Consider the following 23,690-nt stretch of genomic DNA (forward strand, 5'->3'; position numbering starts at 1 on the left):
GTGGAGATGCCTCAAGATTTTCTCTCTGACCTCAAACGCGCCGTTCCCCAGGACGACTGGTTCCAGAAGCATCAGGATGAGTGTACGATGAGGGATGATCTACCGTGGATCAGAGCAAAGCTTTATGTCCCCGCCTCTCTCCGTCTCGTCGTCCTTCAACGAGCTCACGATTCCAAACTGGCGGGTCACTTTGGTTTCGTAAAAACTTTGCATCTGGTAAAGAGGCAATTCTGGTGGCCCTCTTTGAAAAAGGACATTGAACTGTATGTTGCCAGTTGTCCGGTTTGTGCGGCTGCCAAAAGGCCACCTGGAAAACCGCAAGGACTGCTCCAGTCTGTGGCATGGCCTGTTGCTCCTTGGAAAGAAATTTCGATGGACTTCATTGTCGAGCTTCCTGAGAGCCAGGGGCACACCGTCATTTGGGTCGTTACGGACTTATTTTCCAAACAAGTTCATTTTATACCTTGCCACAAGATTCCTTCTGCTAAGGCTCTCGCTAAACTCTTCATTTCCCACGTTTACCGGTTGCACGGAGTGCCTGATCGTATCATTTCTGATAGGGGTGTCCAATTCACCTCTACCTTCTGGAAGGAATTTCTTAAGCGCATTGGCTCCGCCCGGGGCCTTAGCTCCACCCACTATCCTCAGACTAACGGGGCCTGTGAAAGGACTAATTCTGTTCTAGAACAGTATTTACGTTGCTTCATCAATTATCAGCAAGATGATTGGGTGGACTTGTTGCCGCACGCTGAGGTGGCCTACAACAATTCTGTTCATTCCAGCACTGGTTTTACCCCTTTCCGGGTTGTTTTTGGTCAGGACTTTGTTCCTATTCTTGAGTTGCCTCGTGACCAACCGCAAGTTTCTTCCGTCGCTGACTGGAGCGAGCGCCTCAGCCGTGTTTGGCCTTTGACTCTTGCTACATTGGATGCTGCTCATCGCGCTCATAAGAAACAAGCTGATAAGAAACGTTCGCAACCTTATCAGTACAAGGAGAGTGACCTGGTCTACTTGTCCACGAAGTTCCTTCAGACCACTCAAAAATCCAAAAAATTGGGACCTAAGTATGTTGGTACTTTCCCCATCCTCAAGATCATCAATCCTGTTTCCGTTCGTTTGCAACTACCTAAGCATCTCAACCGTGTTCACCCCGTGTTCCACGTTAACCTCATTAAGCCTGTTCGTGTTTCAACTTTACGCCCGCCTGATAATCCTCCACCTGCTCCTTTGTTGATTGATGGTGAACAGCACTTTGAAGTCCGTGAAATTCTGGACTCCTGCAGGCGGCGTAATCGCATCCAGTACTTAGTGGCTTGGAAACATTTTCCCCCCTCCCATATGGAATGGGTTGATAAGTCCCATGTTCGTGCTCCCCAGCTGCTTCGGAAGTTTTATGCTGCTTATCCTGACAAGCCTTAATTCCCCCCCCCCATTTCTCTTCTGTGTTTTGTTGTTTGTCTGTCTGTTTGTATTTTTTTTCATTTTCCAGGCCTGAACGCCTTTTTCCGGGGGCCGGCCGGATGTCAGCTTCAGCTTTGATATCGCTTCAGCTGCCATGAAACGGGGAGGGAGGGCATGGGTTTTGGGAGGGGTTATTCAATGCGCTGGTGGAAGTTTCTGGAGTTCACCGACTGATCCGACTACGCATGCGTGGGTGTTTCCCGCCAGGACTAACGGCACCGACATTCCATCTTCGTGATGCCTTTTGAAGTTATCTTGCACCTGACACTTGGAAGACTTATGATTGGACTGAGTCTATGATGCCAAGGGTTGGGGAATGGGCTATTCTATATATCAATTGCTTTCGCGCCTAATTAACCAGACTTCGCTACGCTTTGCCTTTTAACCATTCTTAATTAGTAAAAGTACATTTGATTTCTACACATGGAGTCTCGTGGTCTTTCTTTCCTAATTAATTAATGGAGAGGAGCTGACAATATAATTGTGAATGTATATATGAAATTGATAAAATAAAAAATTGTTAAAAAAAAAAAGAATCTACATGAGAGATCTTTTAAGCTACAAAGTGCGGAGAGAAGCCTTAAAACCTGGAAAGGTCCTGAAAAGAGAATTGACACAACAGCTGGAGAGAGAGAAAAGACCATTTTGTTACTGGAAAGACACTGGTTAATAATGCTAGTTGATGAAAAAAAAGCTAGCTAATTATTGATGATTAATAAGTAGAGATCTTAGTACTTTGTAGACTGTTCTAGATTATCATTGAATGTTTATTCATTAACATATAATTTACTATGATACTAATAGTGAAATGATAACCTTAATCAGGATAAATAACCGGGCGATAAATTGTAATTTGGGATCTGGTGAAAAAAATGTACAAATCTTACAAATTTTTATTTAGATTTTGTTATGAAGATATAAATAATTTGAGTCAGAAGAGAGGAGATGTGATATAAACAAGGGAAGGCTAATGTATACTCTGGTGATTATAAAGTAGAAATGTTAACATATCTTGGATTGTCTTAGATTTTTAATGTGTATCTTATTAACACATAACTAACCAATTTGGGATTGAGGGAAAAGATCTATAAATCTTATTAATATATTTTTGTTTAAAGATGGTTATAAAGGTACAATCCTGTGTGGGCCTGTGGAGAGGAGGGGTGAGATAAACAGTAAATAATTCTCAGTCAACTACAATAGTAACAAAGAAATGTTAATAGATAATATTTAATACATACAGGTGTGTTATTGGGGGGGGAATGCTTAGATATCTTACTTTATTGAATGTGTTTCAGAATATGTCATAAAGATGTAATGAATTTGTGCATCTCCAGGTATTGTAATGTCAATGAACCATACTTTTTTCCTTTTCAACTATTGTTATGTCAGGTGTGTTGTGGGCCAAGTGCTTGTCAGTCTGAATTCTGAAGTCCCACAAGATCTTGATCTTGACTTTCTCATTGTCTAAAACCTTCTGAATCTGATGTTCCCAATAGTTTTTGCTGTACTCAAATCCAAACTTTTGGCACAATTTCCAGTGAATGATCTTAGCAACGCAGTCATGGCATTGTAGGTAGTCAGTTTGTGAAATTTTGCTGCACCCACTGATCAAGTGGTCGACTGTCTCGTCTTTCTCATTACAGAGGCGACATTTGCTGTTGGTGGTAACACGTTGAATTTTTGCCTTCATGTAGTTTGTGGCTAAGGCTTGTTCTTGAGCTGCCAAAATAAAGCCTTCTGTTTCTTTTTTCAGTGCTCCTGATCTTAACCAGTTCCAAGTTAGCTTTTGGTCAGCTTTGCCTTCAATACTTTTCAAGTATTGGCAATGCATAGCTTTATTTTTCCAATTTTCAGCTCGCTTCTCAATTATTTCTTTCTTATATTCAGCTTTTGACTTAGTTGTCTTTAAATGGTCTCCTTTATTTACTTCCTTAATCATTGGTTCTTCACTTTTCTGGATGTAATCATTCAGACTGTGTTTTTCTTCTTCCACAGTCTGTTTTACTTGTAGGAGTCCGCGACCACCCTCTGCTCTTGGTAGGTATAATCGGTCAACATCACTTTTAGGATAGAAAGCATGATTCATTGTCATAAGCTTCCTTGTTTTTCTGTCCAAATTGTCCAACTCCATCTGGGTCCAGTCAATTATTCCTGCAGAGTATCAAATTACAGATATAGCCCAGGTATTTATGGCTATTCTGATGTTTCCTCTACTCAGTTTAGACTTTAATATCTTGCGAATTTGTCGAATGTACTTGGCTGAAGTTAATTCCTTGCCTTTATTATGCATTAAGTCAGAGGCCTCTAAAATCCTCAAGTACTTGTAGCCTTCTTCTGGTTTTACTGTGTTTATCATTTCTTCATTCTCAAGTTGTATTCCATCATCTTTTATGACCTTGCCTGCCTTGGTTGCCATTGTTGCATATTGTCAATTCCAAACTGCATACCAATGTCTTGGCTAAATAATTTTGTGCATTCAATTAATAAATTCAATTCAGCTTTTGTTTTACCAAACAGCTTCAAATCATCCATGTACACCAAGTATGAAATTTTCAGTCCTTTCTTTGCAAGTTTGTATCCATAGTTCATCTTCTTTAAAATGATTGTCAGTGGTAGCATTAAGAGTATAAAAAGTAGGGGTGAAAGGGAATAGCCCTGGAAAATGCCTCGTTTAATTTCAACTTCACCCAGGACTTCTTCATTAGCTATTAGCTTCATTTTCCAGAGGTTCGTTGAAGTTTCCATGAATTTTTGTATGTTGCTGCTGATGCCAAAGATTTTCAGGCATTTCTTGATCCAGCTATGGGGAACTGAATCAAATGCTTTCTTATAGTCTATCAAAGTCATGAACAGGTTGGTTCGTCTTTTCTTTGAATATTATTATTAACACAATTGTATCACAGGGGGTTAGGACGTCGTAACATATTTTTGTAATATACGTGCGGATCCAAGCACTGCGGCTTTTTGCATTTGACTGATGGTGATTGTGTCAATTTCTAATTTTTTTAAATGTAATTCCAGTGCTTTTGGAATAGCACCAGTGTGCCGATTACCACTGGAATTATCACTGCTGGTTTGTGCCATAATCGTTGAATTTCAATTTTTAAGTCCTGGTATTTGGCGATTTTTTTTCACATTCCTTCTCGTTGACCCTGCTATCACCTGGCATTGTGATGTCTATGATTGTAACCTTACTTTTCTCAACCAGTGTGATGTCTGGTGTATTATACACCAGTATTTTGTCCGTTTGTATACGAAAATCCCATAGGATCTTGACCATCTGATTTTCAGTGACTTTTTCAGGCTTATGTCCCCACCAGTTTTTTGCTGTTTTAATATTAAAATTTTTGCACAAATTCCAATGGATCATTTGTGCTACTGAATTGTGCCGCAATTTATAATCACTGTGCGATTTTTTTACAGCAGCTGAGTATGTGATCAACAGTTTCATCAGCTTCTTTGCAAAGTCTGCATTTGGCATCATCAGAGGATTTTTCGATTTTGGCCTTAATGGCATTTGTGCGGATAGCTTGTTCTTGCGCAGCCAGGATTAGTGACTCTGTTTCTTTCTTTAATGTACCTGTTGTTAACCATAACCAAGTTTGTTCACTGTCCACTTTATCTTTTATTTTTTCCAGAAATTGGCCATGCAGTGCTTTGTTCTGCCAACTCTTCATTCTTGATTTTATCACATCTTTTCTGTATTCTTGTTTCGTCTGTTGGGCCTTCAGTAGATTTTTGTTCTTCACTTCGATTAATAGATGTTCTTGACTTTCTTTTAAATAATCAGCCAGTGCATGTTTTTCTTCTTCAACTGTTTGCTTCACTTGTAATAATCCTCTGCCACCTGATTTTCGGGGCAGATATAGTCTATCAGTATCACCACGTGGATGTAAACTGTAGTGCATTGTCATTAGTTTCCTGGTTTTTCGGTCCAAAATGTCCAAATCAGCTTGTGTCCAGTTAACTATACCAGCTGTGTATCTTATAACTGGTATTGCCCAGGTATTTATGGCCTTGATTGTATTTCCACCATTCAATTTAGATTTCAAAATTTTCTTAACTCTGTTGGTGTACTCTCGCCTGACAACAGTTTTTACTTCTCCATGCTTGATGTTATCCAACTGCAGAATGCCTAAGTATTTGTAGGCTTCATTTTCTTTGCATTTAATTAATTGGCCATTGGGCATTTCAATTCCCTCACATGCAGTTATTTTGCCCCTTTTTATGCATACAGTGGCACATTTTTCCATGGCAAACTGCATTGAAATATCGGTGCTGAATACTCGGACTGTGTTTGTCATTGATTGGATTTCAATTTCTGACTTTCCATAGAGTTTCAAATCATCCATATATAATAAATGAGAATTTTTTTCAGCTTCTTTGGCTGTTTGGTAGCCTAATTTCATTTTTTTTTAAGATTACTGATAGTGGGATCATCACGATGATGAAGAGAAGAGGTGAAAGTGAATCACCCTGGAAAATTCCTTGCTTGATATCAATCCAGATCATATTCAAGTTCGTTTTTCTGTTCTTACAATTTTCTAATATCATTTTATTAATTAGGAGCTGATCTTTAATGCCCCTGCTCCTTCTTTTGTTGCCTTTTTGCTCTACTGGCAAGATGTTATTTGTTTCCAAATAATCCATAATGTTATCAGCAATAATGCCTGTGAGTAATTTGAAGGTTGTTGGCAAGCATGTTATTGGTCTGTAGTTTTCGGGTATTGTTCCTTTAGTTACATCCTTCTGAATCAAGTATGTTTTTCCAGTTGTCAACCATTCATCAATTTGACCATTTTGTAAAATTTCATTCAGTTGCCTGGCCAATATTGCATGTAAACTGGTGAGATATTTGAGCCAAACCATGCAAGTGGTCATTTCCAGGTGATGTCCAATTCTTTACTTTTTTTACTCGATTTTTGACCATCTCAGTTGTTATTTTTAATACTTGCATTTGCTTGTTGCCAATGCTTTTCTCAAAATCATGTATCCACTTTGCTTCCTTATTGTAGTCCTTTGCATTTTCCCACAGTTCTTTCCAGAATTCAACCGTGGCCTGCTTTTCTGGTTTTTCACTTTTGGTGTCACCATTCACATTAAGACTTTGATAAAAACGCCGTTGGTCTGATCGAAATTACTGATTTTGTTTATATTGGATGATTCGTGCCTCATATCTTTCAATTTTTCTAGCTGTTGCTGTTATCTGCTGTTTTACAATCTCTACAGCTTCATTGATGTTTCTTGTATCCAATCTATATCTTCTGAGTAGCTGATCTATGATTTTGCTGTTTTTAAGCCATTGCTCATGCATGTTCTTTAAGTTGCTAGCATCTGCCCTTAATTTTTTGACTTTTTGTTCTAATTGGATTTTCCACTTTGGCTTTGATGTTTTTTCTGTTGTGTGACTAGGTACTTTGATTTTAATGCCTAATTCATTAGTGACTATTACAGCTGTGCTGTACATTAACTGGTTCGTTTCCAAGATGGATCCCGATTCAATTGTTGAAAACACTGCATTAACCATTTTCATGATAGTGGTCAAAGTTTTCTTAGGCACAGTTGTTAGTGATAGTAAACGTTGCCTTTCCTCATTAAGCAGAATATGCTCCATGATCTTATCCTTCAATTCTTTTTGTTTTTGAGTTAGTTCATCAGTTGGTTCAGTGATAACTGGTTCTAGTGGTGGTGGTGGTATTTCCTCCCCGAGAGCTTCTTCTGGGAGTTCTACTATAATGTCTTTAGTTGTGTCTTGAATATCAGTTATTTCTGCTTGTGATATTGTTTTTTTGGTTTTGCAATTTGTCTGAATTTCCTCTAGTTCAACTTCACTAAACACTTTATTCTGTATAATAAATTGCCTTTGATCTGCTAGTCGTTGTGCACTAACATTTGAATCTGGATATTGTTGTTTCCATAATTCATACATTCGCTTTAAATAGCCTCTTTTTTCTGGCTCTGAGTTGTAGTAACAGGCCATTATGGCACGGTTTTCATCTGCACTATATTTTTGTCGTTTTGTTGGCTGGTCCACTTGTAGCCCACTTGTCGACGGATGTCCAGGGACCCCAACGTCTGCCGCGGCCCTTGTTAACCCCTGCGATGACCAATGCGGTATGGAATTCTTATTCGTTTTTTTCACCATATTGTATGGGTTGGTGGGTTTTTTACCAGATGCCAACCTGACCCCAACCCTCCTCCTTTCTCATCCGGGCTTGGGACCGGCAACGGCGGAGTTGTTTTTGTTTTTGTTGTTGTTGTTATTATTATTATTATTATTTATCATCATCATCATCATCCTTTAGTTATAATCCAAAGGGATTGCTGATCTTCCTTACATGGGTACCATTCAATATTCTCATCCAATTATACTCATCATAACACTACACATTGTATACATTAGTAACATTATCGGTTATTTATTTAAGCTATATCTAATATCAATAAATTTCACTACGTTTAACTAGTTTTAAATTATATTCTTCCATCTATCATCCTGTATCATACCAGTAGCAAAACAGTCTCATATCTTCTGCTATTTGTGGTGTCAGTCCTCTAATCATCTCCTAAATCAACTTTGTATGGACTCCTCTTAGCAACTCCTTGCTTATAAAATCTCTGATGTAATTTCAATGCCCTTCTTCTGTTTCCTTAATCAGCTTATCTTTGATTGTCGGTAGTGTTATCAACGATATTGCTAATAAGATTTCTCCTCTCTCATATAATCATGATGCCCACTTTCTGTTTCCTTATTCAGCTTGTCTTTGATTGTCAGCAGTGTTATCAATTCTTTTGCTAATAGAATTTTTTTCTTTAAGTCCATAAATACTTTAATTTTTTTCTTCTTCTATATCTTGCCCTCTGGAATAGATTTCCTCTCCATTTACTTTCTCTTTCAGTATTCCATTGTTTCCACTTTCAGGAACAACCAATTATCATCAATATCAGCAGATTTCTTTATATTCGTTTTCCACTTCAGTTTTCAATCACCCCGTCTTGCATTTGATAAACATCCTCAATTTTTTCATCATATTTTATTGTTATGTGCTCTAAATATTCCAGTTTTTCCTCTATTCTTTCATATATATTTGATAATTTCTGTATTTCTGAAAGTATCTTTTGCAAATTTGAGACTTCTATTTTCTTTTGAAGTTGTGCCATTCTAACAAACACAGCTGCTCTAGCTTGGAATGTTAATAAGATTAAAGCATAGCTTCACAAAAAATGTTGTTTCCACTTCAAAGGGACATCTGTGTGCTTCCCTTCTTATCATTCTCTGTAGTCAAGCAGTGAAACCTTGTGGCGCCAAGTCAAAATAATCCGTGAAGGAACAGAAACCTCCCAGCCTCCAAGCAGCGGTAACGCTGTTAAAAAGTTTCCTTTTGTATCTTTTTTGTATTTCAAGTTAGAAAAAGGAGTCCAATCTTTAAATGAATTAGAAAAATACCCACAGCAACAAAAGAGGAAAACTTTAGTCTATAGAGTACAGAGAATCATAAAGAAAAGGTAGAAGAAGAAAACTTAATCCATCTGTTTCAAAAGGCTTGCATAAATTCCATCCACAAAGATAGCATTTAAAAAGCAAGATAACCACTACCCCAAACCATTCCAAATTTAATTCTGCTGCTTGACTCTTCTATTCTTCAATTTAAATTAATTTTTAAGTTTTTATAGGTAGTCTCTTTTTTAAAACAGTAAAAGTTCATCACTAGCTAGAAACACTTTCACTTTCCGTATTCTTCCGTTTTGGAGCCGCCCCGACTTCGTCAGCCTTGGCTGGATTTTTTGTCGCTGGCTTGAAGAACTTCTCTTGCTTCTTCCAGGGATTTTGCGATATCCCAGAGATCAGCAAGACATATTCTTCCTGTTCACTGTCTCTTCGGGATGGTTTAGGTCTGTTTGGCCCACCCAGCTGCAAAAGTATTGGCTGCGGTCTCAGAGCATCGAGACTGCACAACTTTGCGACGTTGGCTCTTCTCTCTAGATGTAAGTTGTTTTTTGAGCACCATGTGGATACCTTCTGGAATTCTTCCCTGTATGCTGATTCATCTCCTCCAGTTATGAGACTCAGCACCATTGTGTTGTCTACAAACTTTATTATGATGTTGGATGGATCAGAGGATATGCAGTCATGTGTATACAGTGAGTACAGGTAGGAGCTGGGCACACAGCCCTGAGGGGAGCCTGTTCTGAGTTTCATTGTGGAAGATGTAAAGGACCCAACCCTTACTGTTTGTGGATGATCCATCAGGAAGTCTTTGATGTATTCACAAGTGAGGGGAGGAAATTTAGGTCAGTCAGCTTTTCAATGAGAATGTCTGATAAGATGGTGCTAAAGGCTGAACTATAGTCTATAAAAAGCATTCTGACATAATTTCCAGATTTCTCAAGGTTGCTCAGTGCAATATGTAGACCAGTGGTGATGGTATCCCCTGTCGACCTATTGCTTCAATAAGCAAACTGGTGTTGATTGAAATTTGGAAGACAGGACCTGAGGTGTTAAAGGACCAGTCTATCAAAGCACTTCATCACTATAGATGTCAGGGCATTGGGTTTATAGTCATTCTCTTTATGACTGCTTTCTTTGGAACTGGGATGATTGTGGCTGTTTTCAAGCATGATGGGACTCTAACCTGTTGCAGGGAGATGTTAAAAAACCTTGTGAGGACCCCTGTTAATTGGTCAGCGCAGTTTTTTTACCACTTTCCCCATCATCCTCTCACTGGCCCCCAAATGAGTTTGCTTCTACTGTGACAAAGAACAGAGTGACAAGCCTTGAGAAGCAGAAGTCTATTTCAAAGGAGATGTCAGATACTGAGGCTACCCTCTTCCTCCTCCTCCTCCTCCTCCTCCTCCTCTTCTTCTTCTTCTTCTTCTTTATCGCAAAATCGTAATGTTGGGATTTACAGCCTTCAGCACAGCTCTTACTTGATATTCATCCAGGGTGAGTGGCTGGAGGTTACAAGGCCCTTGAGCTAGAGCCTCATAGATTGGTCTTTTGACCTAAAAGTGGATGAAGAAACTATTTAGCTCCTCCAGCAGCATAGTTGGTTAGGTGTTGTAGCCCAGTGGTGGGTTGCTGCCTGTCCGCACCAGTTCTCGCGAACTGGTTGGTCACTGGACCCGAAAGTAAGTTCCGATATGCCTGCCCCGGCCCTGTTGCTCGCTCACTCATTCGGCCCCGCCCGTCTGGAAGCTGCTCCATTGCTCACTTCCCCCTTCCCGTCCGCACTATCCTAGCCCCACCCACCGCTCACTGATTGGCTGGCTCACCAATCGCCCCATCCGCCTCTAAGAACCCTATCTAAACCCACTTACCTTTTTTCCTGCTTGGCTCTCTATTACTGCCTGCCGACTCCGACTCTAGGCAACATCATCAGTGCTAGAAGGGAGTTGAGATGGCAGGCTGAACCAAGGTAGGCCTCAAGCCTGAACCAAACTAGGGTTTCATGATATTAAGCTTTTAACTGTTCATATATAGAAATTGCAAAGTCTGCTTTTAAAACATGGTGCAGTTGACACGGGTTAGAAGGAAGTCTGCACATGAAATCTGCTGAAGCAAAGTATCTATTTTAATCAATCTGCTGGCTTGACTGTAAATCTGTGTGGTAGACATATATTGCTCCATTAGCTGACCCATGTATACTTCCTGTAACTTCCTGTAACTCAAGGGCAAATCTTGAGGGGTGTTTCCAAAACTAACAGATGGCTTTAGCTGAAAGTGATAAACTATATAAGGAAGTTCCTGAATTTCATTCAATGTTCAGGCCAATTATTCTTTGCTACGAACCTGCGCAAATAAACTATTCCTCCCCCGAAGAGCTGGCTTGCATGTCCTGTTTTTTCTACAACAGAGTGGGGTTGGGGGGGAAGGAGGAGAAAGATAGGACAAAAAGGAAAAAGATAAGGAGGGAGAGGACTGTGGGGTTTTTTGGTGTTCTCTGAACTTGGTAGTTTTTAATTATTTTTAGAGAATTTTTATTTATTTATTGTTTATAGAATGTTTATTACAAGAGATGTTATTCCTTTTTGCAAATGTTTTATTTGTGATGCAATATTTTGCTTTTAAGTGTACAGATTGGTGCATGGTTTATGTGTCTCAAGGTGGCTGCTTTTCTATGGGCAGGCCAGATTGGTGCAAGGCAGCTTTGCCAGATTTTGTCTCTTTCTGTGTGATACCTGATTGTTTAGGTAATTGTGAAGTGGTTGCTGGTTCTTTGAGCTTCCTGGCACTGTCCTTTATAATTTCCCACAATGCCTTGGTTTTTATTCCAGTGGCTTTGTCTTTCCTGTTCTTAGGGTTAGGGAAAAAACTGGTTTCATCTGCAGTCTTTTGGGGGGGGGGAGGGAATTGTTATTTTTTGGTGTTTTCCTGGCACTGTCATAGTTTGTGTGTGGGTGTGTAATGTCCCACAGTTATATACACATTAATAATGATCAAGTACTAATAATACTTCCTTATGCATTTTAGTGACCTTTCCTTACATAATTGGTGTTTTCTTTCATACTTTTAGATTTCTAATTGCTGCTTCTGTTAGTTAGCAATTGGTAAAACAAATCCCACATGAAAAAGTATTCGAAGCCTTCTTGATTTTGTCAATTTATTCATTCCTGCACATTCTAATATTTATTCATTTTCATATCTTTGTTTTTTCCACTGTTGTGCAAACACAATTACAACAGCTGTTAACATGTGTAAAATTAAATATGTATTTATTCCCTTTGAAATACAAGTAGTAAGTAGTAAGCTACTTACCTTCTCTAAGTAGCTCTTTTATTGTTTTGTGTACTTATTTTAATCTTATTTAAGCAGTAAGTGCACAAAATAATAAATTTCCTTTTTTATATCTTCTTTTTATAGATCATCCATTGGGGCAAAGAATTCAGTGACATCGTCTTGGCCACTCCCACCCGGTCACATGACCGGCAAGCCACACCCACCCGGTCACATGGCTGGCAAGCCACTCCTTCAAAGGAGGCCACACCCACAGAGTAGGTTCCAAATTTTTTTGAAACCCACCACTGTTCTAGCTCCTGCCACATCTGTCTTGAGTTATTATCTTCCAGATGCTTCTCTACCTTTTGTTTGTATTTCTGTTTAACCGCCTTAATACCTCTTCTCAAGTCTGCCTTGGCCTCATTATATTTGTCTTCATTTCCTGCCTTGAAGGTGGAGTTTCGGGCTCTCAAAAGTGTTTGTACCTCTGCTGACATCCAGGGTTTACGATTACTGTCAACTCTGATGCACTTGTTCACTATTTAATGTATGAGGGTAAAGCATAAGTGAATTCTTGCAGCTCCAAATGTTCAAATATACTCTAGTCGGTAGCCTCAAAGCAGTTCTGCAGCTGGCAGAGTGATCCCTCAACTGGCCGTATCCTTTTCCTAAGGGGGCATATAGCAGAGAGATGTGGTCAGACGTATCCAGATGGGAGAGGGGGATTGCTCTATATGCCTATTTTAAATTTGAGTACATATGTGTTCTTACCTCTGGTGGTACACTGCACATACTGCACAAACTTAGGGAGAACAGACTTTATACAGGCTTGATTAAAATCCCTAGCCATGAAAAAAGTACCCTCAGGGTAAGTTTACTGCTGCCTCTTGATGGCGTCTTACAGTGGTGGTTTCTGGATCCCATTGCAACTGGTATGGTCCAATGGGACCGGGCGTCCACCACATGCACATGCACAGCATGTGCATGCGTACTTACTGCGCTATGCTTCAGCTGCTCGGTGGAGCATTGCGCAGATGCCATACACTCCAAACGCATAAGCCCCGATTGGCTCAAATACAGATAAGTAAGGCAAGCAGACGGATGGGCCCTCCGGAGCACTGTACTGGAACGGTACCTGGTGCTCCCAGCAGGCACTGGTACACCCATACCGAAGTGTACCAGTCATATCCCACCACTGGTGTCGTATAACTTAGAGAGTGCTGTGCTAACATTTGCATCAGGTGGCATATAGAGAGTGGTGATAACTATAACAGAAATCTCTCTAGGTAAATAAAATGGCTGACAAATTGCAAATTCCACATCTGGAGAACAGTGTGTATAAGTAAACTCTATTGTTAGTACACCAGTCATTATGTGTGTAAATACAAAGTCCTCCACCTTTGCTTTTACCGGAGTTGCTGTTTCCGTCAAAGTGGTGTATGATGCAGTTAATTAGCTTCACTGATGTATCTGGTACAAGTGGATGAAGCCAGGTCTCTGTGATGATTATCACATAGCAGTTGTGAATGAGCTTATTCGCTGCCATCCATAACTCTAGTTCATCAGTTTTGTGGACAAAGGATCTAGAATTGGTTAGAAAAATGCTTGGTAATGCTGGTCTGTGGGGCTGCTTCTGTAATCGAACTAGCAAACCAGCTCTGCATCCCTGTTTCTGCTTCTGCTCTCTTTACTGCATCCTAGGCCCAATAACAATTCATGGAGAGCCTGGCAGTCCTACTATGTTCCTCTGTATATTATAAGACTGCTGGATGTCACTGATAATATCTAGTCGACTAGAAGATTCAATCTTTAGTAACTTCCACGGATATAGACTACTTTTTGCCTACATACTGCACTGTGACACCAGGAGCTCAAAGCCGCAGTGTCTACGTGCGCCACCATCGTGTGTGTGTGTGTGTGTGTGGGTTGGAGGGGGTTGGGGTGTGTGTGTTCGGGGGGTATCTGTTCTGTCTGTCTGTGTATATGTATGGGTGTGATTACTTTTCTTTTAAAATATTTGTGACAAATACTTTTATAAGCTATATAGACAAACTGATTAGGCGTAAAGCTTCTAAACTAGACAACACATTTTCAAGACAAAATTAGCAGTTTTAAAAAACTGTTTCAATTTTCCTCATTTACATTACTTTTTAGCCTGTAAAGCTATCTTATAACAATGATATCTGCTTATTTAAGTGATTAATTTTTGTAATAATCTCTCTATATTAGCCATTGTTGACTATGATTTGAGTTTGGCTGTCAAAATACAGTTTTAGTACAAATCTTAGTAATAATTTGAACCTATAAATAGTTTGGGTTAAAATCCAAAATATGAACTTTGTGTGAGATGTTAACTATGTTAACTATTTTTCTCTTAATATTTGAGAGATTTTCTTTTAAAATTTCCCTCCCAAAAGGAAATTCAACTACAGTACAATATCATAGTCAAATAACATAGGAAGGAAAACAATATAAGACACTCATAAAAAGGCCTCTAAATCAAATGCTTCTTAACAACAATTGCAATGGAATAGAATTTAGTTATTTATATCTATCAATTGACTCATTTTCCTAATAAAAAGATACATAACGTCCTTTGCGGGCCCACCACTTGTTAAGGAGGAGTGGAAATGTTAGATTGGTTAGCCTGCCAACATAAAAAGTACAACACACAAATGATTGTAGCATCATGAACATAAATATTCTGAAAAGGACTATTCTCTAATATCCTTCCAATGTTTTTGAAAGTAAAATGTTCAACTTTTCTGGATTAGCAAAGATAGGTTTTTGTACAATTACATAAAATAATTTTTAAAATATATGGTTTAGAGAATAGTCTACAGAATACATTTCTGTTTTAAAGATTGAAGCTCTATAAGGAGTTTTGGGGGACAAGGAATTAACAAGGATTGAAATGAAAGACCATATTAGGTTGGATTTTTTTTGCACAAAGAAAATAAATCTACTAAACTATTTATGAAAATTAGTTTTTGCCAATACTTGACATGGTAAATTGTATCACAGAGATAAAGACAAACTTCAAACAATGTAATGTAAAGAAACATGAATCTGAATTCATATATCCTCCCCCAGTGTAGGGAGGAGGAACCGATTAGGTGGTTCCACCCCAGGCGCCTGATGGACCCAATGGGGTTTCAGACAGCGCTTGGAGAAATACCTGACACTATCGTCCACAATTTGGTGGAGTCCTTAGTCGCTGCTTGGAATACAGCGGCGGCGGGGGCTCTAAACCGGATTGCGCCTTTGTGACCTTTCTGAGGCGGCGGATCCAGGAGGGCTCCTTGGTTCACCGAGGAACTCCGGGAGATGAAACGCCAAAAGAGACGCCTAGAGCGCCGCTGGAGGGCCAGTAAATCTGAGTCAGACCGAGCACTGATGAGAGCCTTTATTAGAGCCTATCTCGTGGCAATACGGGCGGCGAAATGCTCGCATTTTGCCGCCCTTATTGCATCCGCCGAATCGCGCCCAGCCGCCTTGTTTAGAATAACCCGCTCCCTCTTGAAAGGGAGGGATGCGGATGACCCTCTACAGGGTAGAGCTGAGGAATTTGTTCAGTATTTGATGGATAAATCGCTCGGATTCGGACAGAGCTGGACTCCAATTGCACGATACAAGCCGAGGTACCGGGGGAGGGTCTTGAGCATGCTTTATGGATTGAGTTTCAACGGGCTTCTCCTGATGAAGTGGACAAGGCCATGGGAGTGGTGAGTGCCTCCACTTGTATACTGGACCCGTGTCCCTCCTGGCTGGTCTCGACCAGCAGGGAGGTGACACGCGGCTGGATCCAGACGATTGTGAACACCTTTCTCCGGGAGGGAATCTTCCCACCCCTCCTAAAGGATGGGGTGGTGAGACCCCTCCTGAAGAAATCGTGTTTGGATCCAGCCATTTTGAGCAATTATCGTCCAGTCTCCAACCTTCCCTTTGTAGGGAAGGTTGTTGAGAAAGTGGTGGCCTCGCAACTCTGACGGTCCTTGGATGAAGCCAATTATCTAGACTCTTTTCAGTCGGGTTTCAGGCCTGGTTACAGCACGGAAACTGCTTTGGTCGTGCTGATCGATGATCTCTGGCGGGCCAGGGATAGGGGTCACCCCTCTATCCTTGTGCTTCTTGATCTCTCAGCGGCCTTCAATACCATCGACCATGATATCCTTCTGCGACGGTTGCGAGAGGTGGGGGTGGGAGGCACCTTTTTGCGGTGGTTCTCCTCCTACCTCTCGGACAGGTCGCAGTCGGTGTTGGTCGGAGGGCAGAGATCGACCCCAAGGCCCCTCAAGTATGGGGTGCCGCAGGGTTCGGTCCTGTCCCCCCTCCTATTTAACATCTACATGAAGCTGCTGGGTGAGATCATACGCAGGCACGGGATTAAGTATCACCAATATGCAGACGATACGCAGCTGTATCTGTCTGCCCCGTGCCAACTCAGCGAAGCAGTAGAAGTGATGTGCCAGTGCCTGGAGGCTGTTAGAGTCTGGATGGGAACAAACAAGTTGGCACTCAATCCAGACAAGACCGAGTGGCTTCTGATGTTCCCTCCCAAAGATTGTCCAACTGTTCCATCTCTCAGCCTGGGGGGCGAAATTATACGCCCCTCAGAGAGGGTTCGCAATTTGGGAGTCCTCCTGGACCCACAGCTGACCCTAGAACACCATCTGTTAGCTGTGACCAGGGGGACCTTTGCCCAGGTTTGCCTGGTGCACCAATTGCGACCCTACCTGGATCGGGAGGCCCTTCAGACAGTCACTCACGCCCTTGTGACCTCAAGACTGGATTATTGTAATGCACTCTACATGGGGCTGCCCTTGAAGAGTGTTCGAAGACTCCAATTAGTCTAGAATGCAGCCGCGCGAGCGATTGTGGGTTCACCAAGGTACACCCACGTTACACCTATCCTCCGCGAGCTGCACTGGCTACCTATTAGTCTCCGAATCCGCTTCAAGGTGCTGGTCGCTACCTATAAAGCCCTACATGGCATCGGACCTGGGTACCTGAGAGACCGCCTCCTGCCGATTACCTCTCTCAAACCAATTAGATCGCACAGGTTGGGTCTCCTCCGGATTCCATCTGCCAGCCAATGTTGGCTGGTGACTCCCCGGGGGAGAGCCTTCTCTGTTGCAGCTCCGGCCCTCAGGAACGAGCTCCCTGCTGAGATCCGGATCATTACTACCCTCCCGGCCTTCCGCAAAGCCACCAAGTCCTGGCTGTTCCAGCAGGCTGGGGGGAGCTGAGAAGCATCTACCTCCATAGAAATTGTGAATGTTGGTTTTGTTTTTAATATGTTGTCTTTGTCTTGTTCCCCCCTTTCCCTTGTCTTTTGTAAGCCGCCCGGAGTCCTCTGGGAGTGGGCGGCATACAAGACAAATAAATAATAATAATAATAATTTTTAGATTATATTGCTTTTAGGATTCTTGGATCCATATATTGTAGGAAGAGTTATGCCTCATATTCGAGGAAGTAAAGAACTTGTGCTCTAAAATAGTTTGACAGTTACAGAATTTCATTTTGAAGACAGGAGAAAAAATTAGATAGGTAAAATATATTTTACCACTTGTTAATATAATAGAGTTATATATTAATATGTGAATCAAATGTACTCTTATTTATGTCAAATAATTCCCACAAAAAGAATGAAAAAACCAATTTACCATGAAAAACTGTAAAACCAGTATTATTAAACCAAATTGATTTGAATTGAATACTTTATTTGACAAAGTGTAATTAGACACAGCATTTAAAAATGCAAGTAAAAAAATAGGGACTACCTTCGGTCAGAAGGTTACAGCGTTCTGTGCGCCTTCGCCATTTAGTCATGCCAGCCACATGACCATGGAGACATCTTTGGACAGCTCTAGCTCTTTGGCTCTGAAATAGAGATGAGCACCGCCCCTAGAATCGGGAACGACTAGCACAATATGTGTGAGGGGAACCTTTACCCTTAATTAGACACAGAAGGAATTTTAAATGTGTTAAAGTTAATTGAATTTGAATATTTAAGGGTTCTGTGTATGTATTTATTTATTTTTTATTTTTTCCAATTTTAATTTTGTTCTTTTATCCAACGCAACAAACCAAATTCATTGTATAAATCATATCTAATTTGTAAATATTTTTCTGATTCTTTTGCAGGGTTGGGAAGAAAGTGTGGATGCTTCTATCTCTCATTTGTTAAAAACATGTCTGTCCAAAAGTTCTAAAGACCATGCTCTTATACTTTTTAATCAATTATGCATCCCCAAGGATACTAATAGATTGAAGAAGCACATAACTTTACTCTTCGATAGACTGGCAAAAGGTGGTCGTATGTCTCTAAACACAGACCTAGACTGTCACCAACCTGTGCTTTTGTCAGGTAAGTTGTTTGATATACATTTATGTGCAACCAGTTTAGAAAAAAGGAATGTAGCTTTAGTGAGATTGTTTAAATTTCCTGCTAAAATGGTTATAGTAAAAGAAAAGAAAAGAAAAGACTTGTTTCTCCTTTAAAAATTCCAAATAAATATGAATAAATATGCTAGTGGAATTTTGATGGCAAATATTTTTAGAATGGCATGTATTTCTGTAACATTTAACAAGATCCATTATGTTTTCTTTCTAACCAATAAAAAGTGGATTTGAGAATAAAATCATTTTGAACCTCCATTTGTCTAAATGTGATAAATAACTGCCGTATTTACGAAATAAAAATAGATAAATACAGAGATTAATGTATCCCAGATGATCATTTCAAGCTGCCTTTAAGGTAACCAGTAAGTTCATCTGAAAATCACACAAATATATAATTCTAATTTAACTACTTGTGAAATTCATTTAAATTCTTTTGCCTGAATGGTGCAAATATGGGGATATCCATGAGATTCTTCTTTCCTTTGCTGCAACGTTAATTTTTATATTTAATGAGTGGATATATTTAATAAGTCAAAGGGAAAGAAGTATTTCAGATCTTTATGTATACCTTTGGTAGAGTTTCACAAAAGCAAGATGTCCAGATCAATGCTTCTGAAAATAAATTGTCAAGTTCTGTTTTTTTGATCCCATAACAATTTTTTGATATTATGGTTCTGAACTATTCTGTCGCAAATATTAATTGTATGTTACAGGTTTTGTCTTAATTTATCTCATTTTTCTTTATCAAATACATTAAAAATACCCCTGTGAAAACAACTGTGCCAAACCAATTAAAATATTGAATCAGTATTACGTTTAGTACTGTTCAATATATATATTACATGGCTTAGGACCAGGATATCTGAGAGACCGCCTCCTGCCACATACCTCCCAATGGCCGATAAGATCTCACTGGTTGGGCCTTCTCCGGGTGCCATCGACCAGATAATGCCAGCTGGCGGCCCCTCGTGGGAGGGCCTTCTCTGTAGCTGCTCCGGCCCTGTGGAACGATCTACCTGTAGAGATCCGGACCCTTCCCACTCTCTCGGCCTTCCGAATAGCCACTAAAACCTGGCTATTCCAGCAGGCCTGGGGCTATTGACTTCATGAACGAGTGTCAGCTTCTGCCTTGCTGTTGCTTCAGCTGTCATGAAACGGGGAGGGAGGGTTGGTATTTGGGAGGGGTTATTCGATGTGCTGGAGGAATGTTCTAGTATTTACCAGATGGTTGGATTACGCATGCATGAGTGCTTCCCGCCTGGACCAACGGCCTCGACATTCCATCTTCGTGATGTCTTTTGAAGTTATCTCACACCTGACACTTGAAGGACTTATGATTGGCCTGAGGCTATGATCCCAAGGGGTGGGGAATGGACTATTCTATATATCAATTGCTTTCGCGCCTAATTAAACAGACTTCGCTTCGCAACTGCTCGCTAACCATTTGTAATTAGTAAAAGTACTTTTGATTTCCAACACATGGAATCTCTTGGTCTTTCTTTCCTAATTATATAATGGAGGGATGCTGACAAGAAGCGAAGTCTCTTTAAAACCCTTTCCAGGAGACCTACGTCTACCGTGAAGGGAGGAATGTCTTCACCGGTCAGGGAAGAAGAGGGGGCCACTTGTGATGTGGATACCAGTGGGGCCGGCCCTCCCGAACTTTCGCTTCACGAGGCCGGACCTCCCGACCTCTCGCTTCATGAAGATTTGTTTCAACTACAAATATCCAGCCAGCCTGATCCACCGCCCCCCCATGATGGTCCACTTCGGTAGGACAAAGAGAGGAAGAGGCAAGCTGGAATGCAGGGGTCACCCAAAGGCAACCCCGACAACGAACACTGGAGACGGGAGCCGTAAGAAAACCCCAGAGGAGTGAATTACCTGATTACTGGGGACAAAGGTATTTTGGGGAAAGAAGTGGGGAAGATGAGAAAGACTGGAGGGGCTGGGAGCGACAGTACCCACGCGCGGCTTCACCCCCCCCTCGACCTGCTTCACCCCCTGCGGCTAGAGGTTTTGCTGGACCGGGGGCCCCACCTCCCCGAAGGCACAGGATGGCCAAAATCCCTCCCCTGCCTGTGCGATACAATGGAGATTCTGCCAGCCTGGCCTCTTTTATTATGCAGGTTTTTAATTACATGTAGATTTATGGCCGTGATTTTGAGACAGATGGTATGAGGGTGAGAATGGTTCTCCTATCCTTAGACGGCGAAGCGGCTACCTGGTCCACGGCTTTACATATGTCTGCCTCCCCCCTCCTGGGGGATTTCAATCGATTTATGGAGGCTTTCCGACGACGCTTTGATGACCCCTTGACTGAGAAGCGAAGCAAATTGAAATTTATAACCCTCGAGCAGGACGATAGGCCTGTCGCCCAATACATCCAGGACTTTCAGTGCCTGTCCCAATACATGAGAGGGTGGGGCGAGGACGCCCTTTTGGACAAATTTGCTTTGGGCTTAGATGAAGACATTTATCAGCAGTGTGTCAATCGCAATCTGCCCAGACGTTTGACCACTTGGTTTGAACACGCAGCTGATGCTGAACTCGACTTAAACAGGCTCCGTTGTGCCAAAGAGGAAAGAAAGAAGAAGAAGGAGAAAGCTTCTAAGAGCACCCCCCCCTCCAGGCGGCAAATCGCAGTTCAGACGAAGAGGCGAGGGGAGGGGGGCTCCTTCAGTGCTCTCCAGACCCATAACATGCTTCCGTTGCGGGAAATTGGGGCACACCGCCCCCGACTGTCGTGCTAAATTACCCATCACCGCCCAACCCCGCCCAAGCGAGAGGAGAAGTCTGTCAGAGCCTCCGACAAGAAGAAGAAGGAAGCTGCCTTCGCTGTGGACTCCAGGCCCCCCCGTTTCGGCCAGGTGTTGGAGGGAGACGCGGACGCCAACTCCTCCTCTTCTGAGGACTCCGATGACGACACATCGCCTCACTGGGTGAGTTCAAACAAAGGGCCCCTGCTAATCCCCATAGAGTTAAAAGTTCCCCCTGAGGGGCAACCAGCAACCTTTCACGCCTTGCTCGATTCGGGTTGCTCCCGATCCATGATCAACCCAGCCATGGTGGAAAAATTGGGTCTCAAATTGCGTACATTGAAAACCCCGATTGTGTTTTGCCAGATAGATGGATCCATTGCAGGGGGGGGGGACCCGCCCATTTTTTTACGGAGCCCTTGGAGATGAAGATGGGTACCCACGCTGAACTAATTTCTTTTGTAGTTGCGCCTGGCATGGACAGGCCACTAATTTTAGGCCTCCCTTGGCTCCGGAAGTGGAACCCTCACATAAATTGGCGGACAGGCCGCTTGCGCATTCGCACAAAGGAGCCTCCAGAGGGGGAGGGCACTCCTGGGCAATCTATGACTGACACTCCTGAAGTGGCCGCTAGAGGGCAGGAGAGGATTGAAGGAGAAGAGAAAATTCCTAAAGAGTATTGGGACCTTAAAGAGGTTTTCAGCGAAAAGTCTTCCGACAAACTGCCACCCCACAGGCCTACTGACTGCTCCATAGACATCTTACCCGGGGTTAAACTACCAAAACCCCAAATTTATTCCATGTCACCCAGGGAGATGGAGGAAATGCGGACTTTCATTGATAAAAATTTGAAACGTGGATTCATTGAACCGGCTCGCCCCAAAGTGGCTGCCCCTGTACTTTTCCGTGAAAAGAAAGATGGCTCTCTTAGATTATGTTGTAATTTTAAAAACTTGAACGCGATATCAACTCAGAATCTCTACCCACTCCCGTTGATGAAGGACATGTTGGCCCAGCTGGGGAAGGGCCGCATTTTTACTAAATTGGACCTCAGGGAAGCTTATTATAGGGTCCGCATAAAGGAGGGAGACGAATGGAAGACTGCTTTCAACTGCCCTCTTGGTTGCTTCCAGTTCCGGGTCATGCCTTTTGCCCTGCAGGGGGCTCCTGCAGTCTTCATGCAATTAATCAATGAGATCTTGCATGACCATATCTACAAAGGAGTTATTGTATATTTGGATGATATCCTTATCTATACTCGCACTTATGACCAACACGTCGCTCTTGTGCGCACTGTTTTGAAAAAACTCCGAGCTGCTGATCTTCATGCCAAATTGTCTAAGTGTGAATTTCACCAAACTAAAATTGACTACCTTGGATATCGCATCTCCCCTGCCGGCATTGAGATGGACCCTGAGAAGGTGAGGGCGGTCACTGAATGGGACGCGCCCAAAACTCGTAAACAGTTACAAAGATTTTTGGGCTTTGCTAATTTCTACCGTCAGTTCATTCCTTCTTTTGCTAAAATTGCACTTCCTATAACTAATTTGCTCAAGTCAAAGGGGGAGCCGAAACCTAAACCTAATAAGCCTCTGGACTGGACTGGACCAGGCAGCTTTCGAAAAACTTAAACGTCTGTTTGCCGCTGAGCCAGTGCTAAAGCATCCTGACCTGGACAGGCCTTTCGTCGTCCAGGCTAACGCCAGTGACGTCACCGTTGGGGCCATCTTGTTGCAAGCCAACGACCAAGGTAACCTACAACCTTGCGCGTACACCTCCCGAAAGCTCACGGACACGGAGAGACGTTGGGCAGTTTGGGAGAAAGAGGCTTTCGCAGTCCGTTGGGTCCTGACCACGTGGCACCATTTCCTGGAGGGCACTAAGCACCCGTTTGAGGTGTGGACTGACCACAAGAATTTGGAGGCTTTGAGAACGCCACACCGTCTCTCCCCTAAACAAATGCGTTGGGCCCAATATTTCAACCGTTTCAATTTCACACTTAAGTATATCCCGGGGGGAAAAAATTTCATGGCAGACGCCTTGTCCAGACTGCCTCAATATAATTGCTCTAAACTGAGCATCGTCCAACCGCTCCTCGCAGCTCCAGTAGTCACGCGCCAGCAGACCCGCGCCAAAAAGGATGTGCCTCAAGATCTTCTTTCTGACCTCAAGCTAGCGCTTCCTCACGACGACTGGTTCCTGCACCATCGAGACGAGTGCACTATGAGAGATGATCTGCCGTGGATCGGCGCCAAATTGTACATCCCCGCCTCCCTACGCCTCGTGGTCCTTCGTCGCGCACATGATTCCAGATTAGCGGGTCATTTTGGATTCGTGAAAACTT

At 42.1% G+C, this 23,690-nt stretch overlaps 1 protein-coding gene across 5 annotated transcripts in view; it reads left to right on the top strand.

Moving 5' to 3' along the window:
* The window catches only part of BBS9 (Bardet-Biedl syndrome 9), a 347,201-nt gene that overhangs the window by 223,021 nt on the left and 100,490 nt on the right, over nt 1-23,690 (top strand). For all 5 annotated transcript variants that reach the window (XM_032234710.1, XM_032234712.1, XM_032234713.1 and 2 more), the window contains one exon: nt 18,330-18,552. In XM_032234710.1, coding sequence (XP_032090601.1) covers nt 18,330-18,552 — 223 coding nt within the window. The remainder of the gene's footprint in view (nt 1-18,329; nt 18,553-23,690) is intronic.

Source organism: Thamnophis elegans, chromosome Z, assembly GCF_009769535.1.
Source record: "Thamnophis elegans isolate rThaEle1 chromosome Z, rThaEle1.pri, whole genome shotgun sequence".
In the NCBI taxonomy this organism is placed as follows: Eukaryota; Metazoa; Chordata; class Lepidosauria; order Squamata; family Colubridae; genus Thamnophis; species Thamnophis elegans.